The 14,485-nt window shown below is 48.2% G+C and overlaps 1 protein-coding gene across 2 annotated transcripts in view; it reads right to left on the bottom strand.

Annotated features, from left to right (window-relative positions):
• The window catches only part of CHAF1B (chromatin assembly factor 1 subunit B), a 57,300-nt gene extending 52,698 nt beyond the window's left edge, over positions 1–4,602 (bottom strand). Inside the window, exon 1 of one of the 2 annotated variants that reach the window (XM_073584654.1) lies at positions 4,449–4,602. Coding sequence is in view for 1 of the 2 variants with exons in the window: in XM_073584653.1 (XP_073440754.1) it covers positions 4,296–4,381 (86 nt within the window). In the remaining variant the exon portion in view is untranslated. The other variant, XM_073584653.1, reaches the window with a different exon arrangement.
• Positions 4,603–14,485: the final 9,883 nt, after the last annotated feature.

Raw genomic sequence — 14,485 nt, 5'->3', positions numbered from 1 at the left:
AGGTGTCTGTCCACCCCTTCCTTCTTCTTCTGGGAGCTCCTCTTCATCTTGTGATTCCTGTTTTGAAATGAAAGGCCATGAATAGACATATATTACAGAGAAGATGGATTTTGGAAATAAAAACTTACCGTCAAACGCTGACGATGCGAGGGAGGGCTCCCAGAAGATGATGTGCTGTCTTCCTGGTGGCCACACTCCATGCCTGTGGGTGGTGTTCCAGCTGCTGCCATTGCTGCTGCTGCATCTATTGGGCGGCTGTTGAATAAAGAGAAACAAAGGGCCAATGAATATCTTGATATTCAATAGCCCTAGTTTGGAGGAATGGGTTATTTGATAATTACCGTCTCTCATCTGCTGCTGGCCTCCCCTCCTCAGCATGTTCTATTTGCTGCTCCATTTGGGGTGGTGGTGGTGCGGATGGTGCTGCAGTGGTCTCCTGCCTTCTCCTGCGCCTGGTTGCTGTCTTGGGTGGCATGTTGGGTGTGGCTGTGGGTCCCACTGTCTTGCTTTTATATATGTCTTGTGGGCAGAGCTACTGAGCATGCTCAGACCAAAAAACCGGATCAGGCCGCCGGATCCGGCTTTCGCCGGATCCGGCGCATTGCGGCGCTCATAGGCTTTCATTGTGTGAAAAAGCCGGACGCGCCGGATCCGGCGTGTCCGGCTTTTTCGCCGGAGACAAAAAACGTTACAGTCACCGTTTTTTCCAGACGCCGGATCGCGACACATTGCCGGATCCGGCGAAAACCGGATGAAACGCATGGCCATCCGGCGCGATCCGGCGCAAATGCAAGTCAATGGGGGGGAACCGGATCCGGCATTGCATTTCGCCAGATCCGGTTTCTGTCAAAAGCGCCGGATCACGCCTGACGGCGAAAACCTGATGTGTGAAAGAGGCCTTAGTATGGAATGGACAAGGCAACTGTTAGGTGGATTCATAACTGGCTTAGTGATCGGACCCAAAGAGTGGTCGTAAATGGCTGCACATCCAGTTGGAAGAATGTCTCAAGTGGGGTACCACAGGGCTCTGTCCTGGGCCCTGTATTGTTCAACATCTTTATCAACGATTTAGATGAAGGAATTGAGGGTAAACTGATTACATTTGCTGATGACACAAAGCTAGGAGGGATAGCTAATACTAGAGAAGAGAGAGGATTCAAAAAGATATAAATAAACTGGAGCAGTGAGCAGCAACTAACAGAATGGTTTTTAACAGGGAGAAATGCAAAGTACTACATCTGGGCAATAAAAATGAAAAAAACATACAGAATGGGAGGAATAGGGCTAAGCAACAGCACATGTGAAAAAGACTTGGGTAAACTAATAGATCACAGACTGAATATGAGTCAACAGTGTGATGCAGCAGCAAAAAAGGCAAATGCAATTCTAGATGTATTAACAGAAGCATACAGTCTAGATCACGTGAAGTCATTATTTCCCTCTACTCCTCTTTGGTCAGACCTCATCTGGAATATTGTGTCCAGTTTTGGGCGCCACATTTTAAAAAAGACATCAACAAACTGGAGCAAGTTCAGACAAGAGCGACCAGAATGGTGACCAGTCTGCAAACCCTGTCTTATGAGGAAAGGTTGCAGGATTTGGGATTGTTTAGTTTGCAAAAGAGAAGACTGAGAGGAGACTTAATAGCTGTCTACAAATGTCTAAAGGGCTGTCACATTGTAGAAGGATCAACTTTATTCTCATTTGCACAAGGAAAGACTAGAAGCAATGGGATGAAACTGAATGGGAGGAGACACAGATTAGATATTAGAAAAAACTTTTTGACAGAGTGATCAATGAGTGGAACAGGCTGCCACGAGAGGTGGTGAGTTCTCCTTCAATGGAAGTCTTCAAACAGAGGCTGGACAGACATCTGACTGGGAATATTTTAGCGAATCCTGCTTTGAGCAGGGGGTTGGACCAGATGGCCCAGGAGGTCCCTTCCAACTCTACGATTCTATGATTCTATGCACATGTGCACGACCCCAGAGAATAACATTAATCCGGGTGAGATCTGATGTTTTGTCGGATCACACTTGGACCAATAATACTTTTGTCTTCACAGGCCCTAAGAGGTCGCACTTTGCCCTCAGCACCCAATCAAAAGTTTCTGACATCGCACAAGTTTAATGAAATTGTGACTTCTACAACTTTCTGATTAACTAGACAATTCAATACTTAGTTCTCTTTGCTGCCGGTGAATGAGAACGCTCTCGCTGACATTGTTGCACTGTGGACTGGACACTGACACATTGTAACAAACGAGCGACAATGTCTCTGCTGCTGGCGAGGCGTCACAGAGCATTGGATACATCCCGACCTGCCACAGCTCTCGGTATCCGGATCTGAAGGAATAATAATTTGATGTGGAAGTGTGATGCATTATTTTATTTGCATCTGGTCACAACAAACAAGGGCGGCTGTAATCCTTCCCCATGAGCAGCGGCATTAGGGAGGATATAACTTCATTCTCTCCCTGCAGCCGCTCACATCTGATCACTGCACATGATGACGGCTGTAATCCCTCCCCGCGAGCCTCAGGGAGGATAGAACTTCATTTTCTTCCTGCAGCCGATCACATCTGATCACTACACACAATGGCGGCTGTGATCCCTCCCTGTAAGCGGCAGCGTCAGGGAGGATAGAACTTCATTTTCTCCCTGCAGCTGCTCACATCTTATTACTACACATGATGGCGGCTGTAATCCCCCCGCGAGCCTCAGGGAGGATATAACTTCATTCTCTCCCTGCAGCCGCTCACATCTGATCACTGCACATGATGGCGGCTGTAATCCCCCCACGAGCCTCAGAGAGGCTATAACTTCATTTTCTCCCTGCTGCTGCTGACATCTGATCACTACACACGATGGCGGCTGTGATCCCTCCCTGCGAGTGGCAGTCAGGGAGGATATAACTTCATTTTCTCCCTGCAGCTGCTCAAATTTTTTCACTACACATGATGGCGGCTGTAATCCCCCCCCCCCGCGAGCCTCAGGGAGGATATAACTTCATTCTCTCCCTGCAGCCGCTCACATCTGATCACTGCACATGATGGCGGCTGTAATCCCCCCGCGAGCCTCAGAGAGGCTATAACTTCATTTTCTCCCTGCTGCTGCTGACATCTGATCACTACACACGATGGCGGCTGTGATCCCTCCCTGCGAGTGGCAGTCAGGGAGGATATAACTTCATTTTCTCCCTGCAGCTGCTCAAATTTTTTCACTACACATGATGGCGGCTGTAATCCCCCCGCGAGCCTCAGGGAGGATATAACTTCATTCTCTCCCTGCAGCCGCTCACATCTGATCACTACACACGATGGCGGCTGTAATCCCTCCCTGCGAGTGGCAGAGTCAGGGAGGATAGAACTTCATTTTCTCCCTGCAGCCGCTGCTCTAGATAATTATGTTCAGAGGGTTTATACGCATTAACCTCCAGAATACTCCTATATTTCTGGAGGCCACAGGTTACTACCAAGCCATAAATTTTGGATTTCTGAAAAATGATTAAAGGGGTTGCCATGAAGAAAAAAAAATAGTTCTAGGCATTAATGTTTTTAAAATAACAATAAAAGGACACGATGGTCTGTCATCCCCTGTTGGTTCAGTGCAGGGCGCGCCGGAGATCTGCGACAATTAGATGTAGATAGGAGCCACTAAAGCAATGGATTGGCTGCAGCGGTCAGGTGCCTGGAGGACAGTGCGCGGGTATAACAGACGGGGAGCAGTATATTTTCCCATTATCAGGGTATCCCTGTTCTCTCATGACATACCGTAATTAACACGTCACACGCCGGGTACCAGCGCGCACCGAGCCCAGGGGGGGGGGGACGCCAATTGTGTGACACAGCCGGCGCCTGCCTGCTCCGATCTCAGCTGATTATTTACATGCCACTGCTGACGATCACCGACAGCAGCGTCTAAATGGCGCCATCGCGGGCGATCAAATGGGAGAAAGGTGCTGAAGGGCGCGGCGGCTGCCATCTTAGTCCTCACATGGAGCCCGGGATAAAGTGGTGACTTTTGGAAGAAGGGGGGATAAAAAAAACAACTCTAAATTAGTTGCAGCAGGAAGGGGGTTAAATAGGAATGCCTGCAGTCCTATGTAAACGTATGGAAGTGTTATGTCAAAAAAATAGGATTACAGTCGTCCTGATCGAGAAATCGCATCAACTGATCGGCCATCAGTGCAGTGAGCAGAGGAGGCGGCTGGGAGGAAAACACACACGATACATATACAGTGTATACAGCGATGTGAGGAGACACAGGTGTGGATATATATTAGTGTATACACACCCCGCTATAGCGCCTCCTATGATACGTGTGTGTGTATAGCACAGACCGCTCTGCCGCCGCCGCCGCGGAATCCCCGCACACTCCATCCCTCTGTGTCCGCACTGCCCTCGCTCGGCTGCTCGGGCCGCCGGTACCGGGGGAGCGCGCTCTTACCTCTCCGTCCGAGGTTTGACTGCAGACACTTTCCCGCCCGCGCTCTCTGTCCCGTCACCCGGAGCCTCGGAGGCTGCAGCACCACCTGGCGGCGGGGAGGGAGCAGTGCGGCCGCCTGGGGGGCCGAGGAGGAACCTGCGGCTGTTACTTGTGGAGAGGGACAGTGATGGATTCCAGAAAACAGTACACAGACCAGCACCTCCTTCCCAGCAGTGCAAGCCGCAGAGCGCCCCCATAACCAGTGCAACCGCAGAGCACCCCCATAACCAGTACAAGCCGCAGAGCGCCCCCATAACCAGGGCAACCGCAGAGCACCCCCATAAACCGCAGAGCACCCCCATAACCAGTGCAACCGCAGAGCGCCCCCATAAACAGTGCAAACCGCAGAGGACCCCCATAACCAGTGCAAACTTCAGAGCGCCCCCATAACCAGTGCAACCGCAGAGCGCCCCCATAACCAGTGCAACCGCAGAGCGCCCCCATAACCAGTGCAAACTGCAGAGCGCCCCCATAAACAGTGCAAACTGCAGAGCGCCCCCATAACCAGTGCAACCGCAGAGCGCCCCCATAACCAGTGCAAATCGCAGAGCGCCCCCATAAACAGTGCAAACTGCAGAGCGCCCCCATAACCAGTGCAACCGCAGAGCGCCCCCATAACCAGTGCAACCGCAGAGCGCCCCCATAACCAGTGCAAACCGCAGAGCGCCCCCATAACCAGTGCAAACTGCAGAGCGCCCCCATAAACAGTGCAAACTGCAGAGCGCCCCCATAACCAGTGCAACCGCAGAGCGCCCCCATAACCAGTGCAAATCGCAGAGCGCCCCCATAAACAGTGCAAACTGCAGAGCGCCCCCATAACCAGTGCAACCGCAGAGCGCCCCCATAACCAGTGCAACCGCAGAGCACCCCCATAACCAGTGCAAACCGCAGAGCGCCACCATAACCAGTGCAAACCGCAGAGGACCCCATAAACAGTGCAAACCGCAGAGCGCCACCATAACCAGTGCAAACCACAGAGCGCCCCATAAACAGTGCAAAGCGCAGAGTGCCCCCATAAGCAGTGCAAACCGCAGAGCACCCCCATAACCAGTGCAAACTGCAGAGCGCCCCCATAACCAGTGCAAGCCGCAGAGTACCCCCATAACCAGTGCAAACCGCAGAGGACCCCATAAACAGTGCAAACCGCAGAGCGCCCCCATAACCAGTGCAAACTGCAGAGCGCCCCCATAAACAGTGCAAACCGCAGAGCACCCCCATAACCAGTGCAAACCGCAGAGCGCCCCCATAACCAGTGCAAACCGCAGAGCACCCCCATAACCAGTGCAAACCGCAGAGTGCCCCCATAAGCAGTGCAAACCGCAGAGTGCCCCCATAAACAGTGCAAGCCGCAGAGTGCCCCCATAACCAGTGCAAACCGCAGAGGACCCCCATAAACAGTGCAAACCGCAGAGTGCCCCCATAAACAGTGCAAGCCGCAGAGTGCCCCCATAACCAGTGCAAGCCGCAGAGCACCCCCATAACCAGTGCAAGCCGCAGAGCGCCCCCATAACCAGTGCAAACTGCAGAGCGCCCCCATAAACAGTGCAAGCCGCAGAGCACCCCCATAACCAGTGCAAGCCGCAGAGCACCCCCATAACCAGTGCAAGCCGCAGAGCGCCCCCATAACCAGTGCAAACTGCAGAGCGCCCCCATAACCAGTGCAAACTGCAGAGCGCCCCCATAACCAGTGCAAGCCGCAGAGTGCCCAGTCAGAGCTCAGCTTCATTTTCTGAGCAGCTTAAGAAATAAAAGCTGAGCTGTGATTGGCAGCCATAGGCGGTCTGTAGGTACAATATGTAGCAGTGACTATGCTGTGGTTACCGTCATGGCCAATAAGATGGTGCGGACTGATTATAATTAGAATATCATCACAAAGTGAAATTATTTCAGTTCTTCAATACAAAAAGTGACCCTCCTATATTCTATAGAGGAGAGAGAGAAAACGGATCCGCCCCTTTTTTGGCGGATCCGTTTTTTTCAGAAATTGGTGGATTTTGACTGACGCCAAAAAACTGATGTGTGAAACAGGCCTTAATATGGATGATTATGGCTCACAGCCAATGAACACCCAGAAGTCATTATCTCAGTGAATTAGAATACTTTATAACACCAGCTGGAAAAATGATTCTAATATCCGAAATGTTGTCCTACTGAGATGTATGGTCAGTAAATGCACTCAATACTCGGTCGGGGCTCCTATTCCTGCATCAGTGCGGCGTGGCATGGAGGCGATCAGCCTGTGGCACTGCTGAGAGGTTATGGAGGCCCAGGTTGCTTTGATAGCAGCCTTCAGCTCGTCTGCATTGTTGGGTCTGGTGTCTCATCTTCCTCTTGACAATACTCAATAGATTCTCTATGGGGTTAAGGAAGCCCAGTGATACTGTTGTGTGTACACCAGGTATTGGTGCTTTTGGCAGTGTGGACGGGGCCAAGTCCTGCTGGAGAATGACATTTCCATCTCCAAAAAGCTTGTGAGTAGAGGGAAGCATGAAGAGCTGTAACATGTCCTGGTAGACGGCTTTTGTTAATTATTCTAATTTACTGAGATAATGACTTTTGGGTTTTCATTGGCTGTAAGCCGTAATCATCAACATTAACAGAGATAAACACGTGAAATAGATCACTCTGTGTGTAATGACTCTATAGAATATAGGAGAGTCACTTTTTCTATTGAAGAACTGAAATAAATTCACTTCTTGATGATATTCTAATTTTGTGAGAAGCTCCTGTAAATTATATGTATATAAATATAAAATCACGTTTCCACTTTTTTCCTCAGAAAAATAAAGTGCTCAGCCTCTAAACTAACAGTAGATGCTTAAAATTTAAAAAAACAAAACAAAAAAAAAACTAGAGTCAGTAGCGTAGCTACCGGGAGGCAGGGGGACCATTGCCCCAGGCCCCACGCTCTGAGGGGACCCACCCGGAGCTACGCTGCTGTAACTGTATCGGCGTGCACATCACGCTGAACAGTTACATTTTGCGGCAGTGCAGGAAGAATCGATCTCTCTGCTCTGTTACCCAGCCGCTATGGGCCCCTGAGCAGGCAGGGTGGGCCCGGTGCCAGCAGTGTGCCCTCGTCCGTCATTGCAGGTTCAACTGCATCGGATACATGCCAATACAATTGACCGCATTGATGACAGAAGGAGAGTTACGCTCCCTCTCCCATCATCCCCCCTGTCAGCCTGACGTCACCAACGTCAAAACTGACAGCGGGCGCGATGACGTCACTACTCAGCACCTGCGGTCTGGAGATGAGCGAGAGCTCGCAGCAGCAGAGGAACCAGGAAGAAGAGAGGTTTTTATTTGTTTTTTTTATAGGGCTGCAGAGTTTGCCTATGTGGGTGCATTATATTAGGGGCTGCATTACACTATAGAGGCTGCCTATGGGGCTGCATTACACTATAGAGGCTGCCTATGGGGCTGCATTACGCTATAGAGGCTGCCTATGGGGGTGCATTACGCTATAGAGGCTGCCTATGGGGGTGCATTATACTATAGAGGCTGCCTATGGGGCTGCATTACACTATAGAGGCTGCCTATGGGGAGTGCATTATGCTATAGAGGCTGCCTATGGGGGTGCATTACACTGTAGAGGCTGCCTATGGGGGTGCATTACACTGTAGAGGCTGCCTATGGGGGTGCATTATGCTATAGAGGCTGCCTATGGGGCTGCATTACACTATAGTGGCTGCCTATGGGGCTGCATTATGCTATAGAGGCTGCCTATGGGGCTGCATTACGCTATAGAGGGTGCCTATGGGGCTGCATTACACTATAGAGGCTGCCTATGGGGCTGCATTACACTATAGAGGCTGCCTATGGGGGTGCATTATGCTATAGAGGCTGCCTATGGGGCTGCATTACACTATAGAGGCTGCCTATGGGGAGTGCATTATGCTATAGAGGCTGCCTATGGGGGTGCATTATGCTATAGAGGCTGCCTATGGGGGTGCATTACGCTATAGAGGCTGCCTATGGGGGTGCATTACACTATAGAGGCTGCCTATGGGGCTGCATTACACTATAGAGGCTGCCTATGGGGAGTGCATTATGCTATAGAGGCTGCCTATGGGGGTGCATTACACTGTAGAGGCTGCCTATGGGGGTGCATTATGCTATAGAGGCTGCCTATGGGGCTGCATTACACTGTAGAGGCTGCCTATAGGGGTGCATTATGCTATAGAGGCTGCATATGGGGGTGCATTACACTATAGAGGCTGCCTATGGGGCTGCATTACACTATAGAGGCTGCCTATGGGGAGTGCATTATGCTATAGAGGCTGCCTATGGGGGTGCATTACACTGTAGAGGCTGCCTATGGGGGTGCATTACGCTATAGAGGCTGCCTATGGGGCTGCATTACACTGTAGAGGCTGCCTATGGGGGTGCATTATGCTATAGAGGCTGCCTATGGGGCTGCATTACGCTATAGAGGCTGCCTATGGGGCTGCATTACGCTATAGAGGCTGCCTATGGGGCTGCATTATGCTATAGAGGCTGCCTATGGGGCTGCATTACACTATAGAGGCTGCCTATGGGGGTGCATTATGCTATAGAGGCTGCCTATGGGGCTGCATTACACTGTAGAGGCTGCCTATGGGGGTGCATTATGCTATAGAGGCTGCCTATGGGCCTGCATTACGCTATAGAGGCTGCCTATGGGGCTGCATTACGCTATAGAGGCTGCCTATGGGGCTGCATTATGCTATAGAGGCTGCCTATGGGGCTGCATTACACTATAGAGGCTGCCTATGGGGGTGCATTATGCTATAGAGGCTGCCTATGGGGCTGCATTACACTATAGAGGCTGCCTATGGGGGTGCATTATGCTATAGAGGCTGCCTATTCTGACCTTAGTCACCTGACCCTGGACTTTGCCTCTAACTATCCGTTTGTCTTATCCCTTTGTTTTTGACATACCCTCATGACTTTTGACCTCTAAACGGTGAGCCGTCGTGGTGGTAGCTCTGGTTGTGGTAGTAGTATTCTGAGCCTGTGCTAATTTTGAGATGGGAATCAGGTGGGAGAGGCCAAGACGCTCTAGCCATTTCCCACACAAATGCAACGGTCAGTCAAATCAGGGGATATAGATGATTCTATGGGGACAAGACTTGTGAGACCGGTCTTGAGGAGGTGATGTCATCAGAGGAGGCAAGTATTGACCTCAGCAATATGCAGCGCAGGCAGTATATGACTAAAAGATGCTATGGGGCTAAATCCGCTTGCTCTGCTGTCAGCTCTGGAGCAGGTAACGCCACACTTGCTGTTGGTGGAGGTGGTTCAACAATGCCTAAAACGTTTGTTGGGGTGGTGGCGAGGAGTGCCGGCTGGCTTCTTGTGTGTGGGAGCTGCACAATCAATCCCTGATCATGTGTTGAGGAAAGAGACGTACACTTCTTGTCATCCATTTCTGTGCCAACTGATCTCCCGCCAGGTCAAGTTGCTGGTCGTGCAGTCAGTTTCACGTGCACTCAGTTTCAGTTGGAGCAGACGTTACGGCCATAAACAATACATGGTCCCAGCCCACTGTGTGAAAGTTTTCAGTGGCAGCGATACACTACCACGAGAGGGACAGGTGGTGGAGCCTCTGCAACTTAGAGCTACATCTGTATCCACTGTCTGTCTCCTCATACACCGCCTTCGGATCATACGCAATAGACATGACCTCATCCCAACAGCCACAGAGCACAGCACTTAATCCACAATCTGCACTTATTTTTTTTTTTTGTTGATGCATGGTTAAGCGATGCAAAGTTTTTCAGCTTCAAAACATGGAAGACAAAAGCAAAACAGTAGATAAGTTGCTGCTGGACATCAAGTGGCAAATCTCATTGTGGCTGTCGCCCCATCAACTGCAGCTGGGAACCGTCATGAACAAATATATATATATATATATATATATATATATATACACCTATTTGAAAAAAGTGGCGAGGAAAGTGTCTGCTCATTTCAGCTGTTCTTATGCGGCAAATTAGTCTTTGGCTTTGTATTAGACTAGTTGACAGAACAGCACTGATTTGCAACTGCTCAACCTGCTGCTGTTTATGTTGGAGCATCTGTATGAGCAATGTAAAATTGTGACTGATTAGATCATATACAGCGGCATATCAAAGTTTGGGCACCCTTAGTCAAAATTACTGCCATTGTAAAACCTTCATCTTGCGCCTTTGGAGGTCTTCTATTGTGGATTTAGGATCATTTTCTATTTGTAGAATCCATCCTCTATTCAACTTCAGCTTTTGTACAGATGGTGTTATGTTTGCATCAAGAATTTGTTGAAATTTCTTTGAATCCATTCTTCCCTCTACCCGTGAAATATCCCAGTGCCATTGGCTGCAACACAACCCCAAAGCATGAATGATCGGTGCTGTTTTTAGAATGGTGTCACTTTTGGGTATTTTCTGTCATCTAGGCCCCTCAAATGACCCTTCAAATGTGAGGTGGTCCCTAAAAAAAATGGTTTTGTATATTTTCTTGAAAAAATGAGAACTCTTAGGGCATGTGCACACGTTGCGGATTTTGGACACGCAGCTCATGCTAGACAGCCCAGGAATTTACAGGAACTGGAGGCTTTTTGCCAAGAAGAGTGGGCAGCTTTACCATCTGAGAAAATAAAGAACCTCATCCACAACTACCATAAAGGACTTCAAGCTGTCATTGATGTTAGAGGGGGCAATACACGGTATTAAGAAATGGGGTATGTAAACTTTTGATCAGGGTCATTACGATTTGAAAAGAGAAAACACAGTAGTTTGACAATAAATGGCTTCACCCAACCTCTAACCACGAGTGGAGAAAACGTTTTGGTGTTATCATTCATATTCTCTGAAAAAAGGCCAAGTAAGCAAAAATTCTACCGGGGTATGTAAACTTTTGAGCACAACTGTATATATAGTTGATTTTTTTCTTTACTGAAATACAAAGGAAATGTGTCATCTTTAACTTTAGGCCTTTTAGAGATAATTTAATCTCCAACTTGGTTAACAGTAATTTTGACCAGGGGTGCCTAAACTTTGACATACCACTGTAGCAGCTAAACTGGAGTGCGAGTTATGGTGAGATCCGACATTAGGAGCTGGTGAGCAGGGTTGCCATCCGTCCAGGATAGTTCGTAAAAAATAGGGCACTATAAAAGTGTAAGAAGTCCGTGATTATTTTTTTTTTTTTTTAAGCTGAAGAAACTTTTACAGATTTTGACTGTAATGATCATTTTGCAGTTTGCTGAGAATGCAGCTAAGGTCTTTATATCAGAGTTAGGGGCCGCAGATGTGTATCACCTACAGTCATGGCCAAAAGTTTAGAGAATGACACAAATATTATATTTTCACATGATCTGCTGCCCTCTGGTTTTTATGTGTGTTTGTCAGATGTTTTTATCACATACAGAAATATAATTGCAATCATATATGAGTAGCAAAAGGTTATATTGACAGTTAGAATGAGTTAATGCAGCAAGTCAATATTTGCAGTGTTGACCCTTCTTCTTCAGGACCTCAGCAATTCTCCCTGGCATGCTCTCAATCAATTTCTGGATCAAATCCTGACTGATAGCAGTCCATTCTTGAAAAATCAATGCTTTTATTTTGTCTGAATTTGAAGGTTTTTGTTTGTCCACCCGTCTCTTGATGATTGACCACAAGTTCTCAATGGGATTAAGATCTGGGGAGTTTCCAGGCCATGGTCCCAAAATCTCTATGTTTTGTTCCCTGAGCCATTTAGTTATCACCTTTGCTTTATGGCAAGGTGCTCCATCATGTTGAAAAAGGCATTGTTGATCGCCAAACTGCTCTTGGACGGTTGGGAGAAGTTGCTCTTGGAGGACATTCTGGTACCATTCTTTATTCATGGCTGTGTTTTTAGGCAAGACTGAGAGAGAGCCCATTCCCTTGGCTGAAAAGCCACCCCACACATGAATGGTTTCAGGATGCTTGACAGTTGGCATGAGATAAGACTGGTGGTAGCGCTCACCTGGTCTTCTCCGAATAAGCCGTTTTCCAGATGTCCCAAACAATCGAAAAGGCGAATCATCAGAGAAAATGACTTTACCCCAGTCCTCAGCAGTCCACTCCCTGTACCTCTTGCAGAATATCAGTCTGTCCATGATGTTTTTTCTGGAGAGAAGTGGCTTCTTTGCTGCCCTCCTTGAGACCAGGCCTTGCTCCAAGAGTCTCCGCCTCACAGTGCGTGCAGATGCACTCACACCTGCCTGCTGCCATTCCTGAGCAAGCTCTGCACTGCTGGTAGCCCGATCCCGCAGCTGAAACACTTTTAAGAGACGGTCCTGGCGCTTGCTGGTCTTTCTTGGGCGCCCTGGAGCCTTTTTGGCAACAAGGGAACCTCTCTCCTTGAAGTTCTTGATGATGCGATAGATTGTTGACTGAGGTGCAATCTTTCTAGCGGCGATACTCTTCCCTGTTAGGCCATTTTTGTGCAGTGCAATGATGACTGCATGTGTTTCTTTAGAGATAACCATGGTTAACAGAAGAGAAACAATGATGCCAAGCACCAGCCTCCTTTTAAAGTGTCCAGTGGTGTCATTCTTACTTAGTCATGACAGATTGATCTCCAGCCCTGTCCTCATCAACACCCACACCTGTGTTAATGGAGCAATCACTGAAACGATGTTAGCTGGTCATTTTAGGGCAGGGCTGCAATGATGTTGAAATGTGTTTTGGGGGATAAAGTTAATTTTCTAGGCAAATATTGACTTTGCAAGTAATTGCTGTTAAGCTGATCACTCTTTATAACATTCTGGAGTATATGCAAATTGCCATTAGAAAAAATGAAGCAGTAGACTTTGTAAAAATTAATATTTGTGTCATTCTCTAAACTTTTGGCCATGACTGTATAATCAGAATGGTTTATTTATGCTTCTGCAACGTGACTGTAAAAAAAAAATATTGTCTGTCCATGATTTTTTGATAGGATGTCCAGAAAAAAATGCGGCTGATGAGGGACACATCACCTACTAAAGCTCATTGAAGAGGCTACAAAACAACTGTGGAACCAACAAATTTTTCCTCCACACATTTATCCTGGAAAAAACATCAAAACGCAAAAGGGGATTGAGGAAGAACAGCAACTTACACATGTTCCTTGCTGCCCCGTCTCGTTGAGGACCCTCAAGGTGTATGCTACATGCTGCAGGATGTAGAAGAAAAGGAGCAGCAGCTAGTGGATGTTGGCATAGGACGAGTCTAACTGAGTGAAAATGATGATGACGGCGGCCATGACAACTAACCATCACAGAGGGGTGATGAAAGTGAACCAAAGGGGACCTCAGCCATGCTGGCCCGCATGACTAGCTGTATGCTGGATTTGTTGTGGGATGACATGCATATTTTTACCCTCAAGAAAAAGGATGACAATTGGACCATTTTTTAGTTTTTTTTGCTACAAAATAGAGGAACTTTTTTGTTTCCCGTTTATCGAAGCATTCAACAAGTAGATGCCTGCCGACTGTACGACTAACCAGAAGACCCTTCTCCGCAGACCCATTGCTCCCCATCTGTGTTCAAGCTACCACAAATAGCTGAGACAGCAACATCTACAGTATATTTGACATGATGGACCAGATGTTTCATTTGCCAAAGCACCAGCCAGGCACAGCTCAGCAGAGACGCGCCGGCTGAACAACCAGATTTAATCGTACTTAAACTGTGTCCTTTCTCAGGCAGATACATCGAGTCTCCATCCCATGGACTTTGACACAGCAGACTGAACCAGAAATTTGCAAATAGTCTCTTCAGAGAGGATGTGGACTTGAACTCTAGTGCAACCTATTGGATGTAGGCATTTAAAAAAAAATCAATATTGATCCTTTAAAGGGAATCTGTCACCTCATTCGTGGCTAGTGAGATGTGGCCACCACCATCAGGGGCTTATCTACAGCATTCTGTAATGCTGTAGATAAGCCCCCGATGTAACCTGAAAGAGAAGAAAAACGAGTTATATTATACTCACCGGGGGGCGGTCCGGTGCCTCCCATCTTC

This window comes from Dendrobates tinctorius, unplaced genomic scaffold (genome assembly GCF_039654945.1).
Source record: "Dendrobates tinctorius isolate UK_male_01 unplaced genomic scaffold, ASM3965494v1 ptg000084l, whole genome shotgun sequence".
In the NCBI taxonomy this organism is placed as follows: Eukaryota; Metazoa; Chordata; class Amphibia; order Anura; family Dendrobatidae; genus Dendrobates; species Dendrobates tinctorius.
This window is presented reverse-complemented; position numbering and strand designations above follow the sequence as displayed.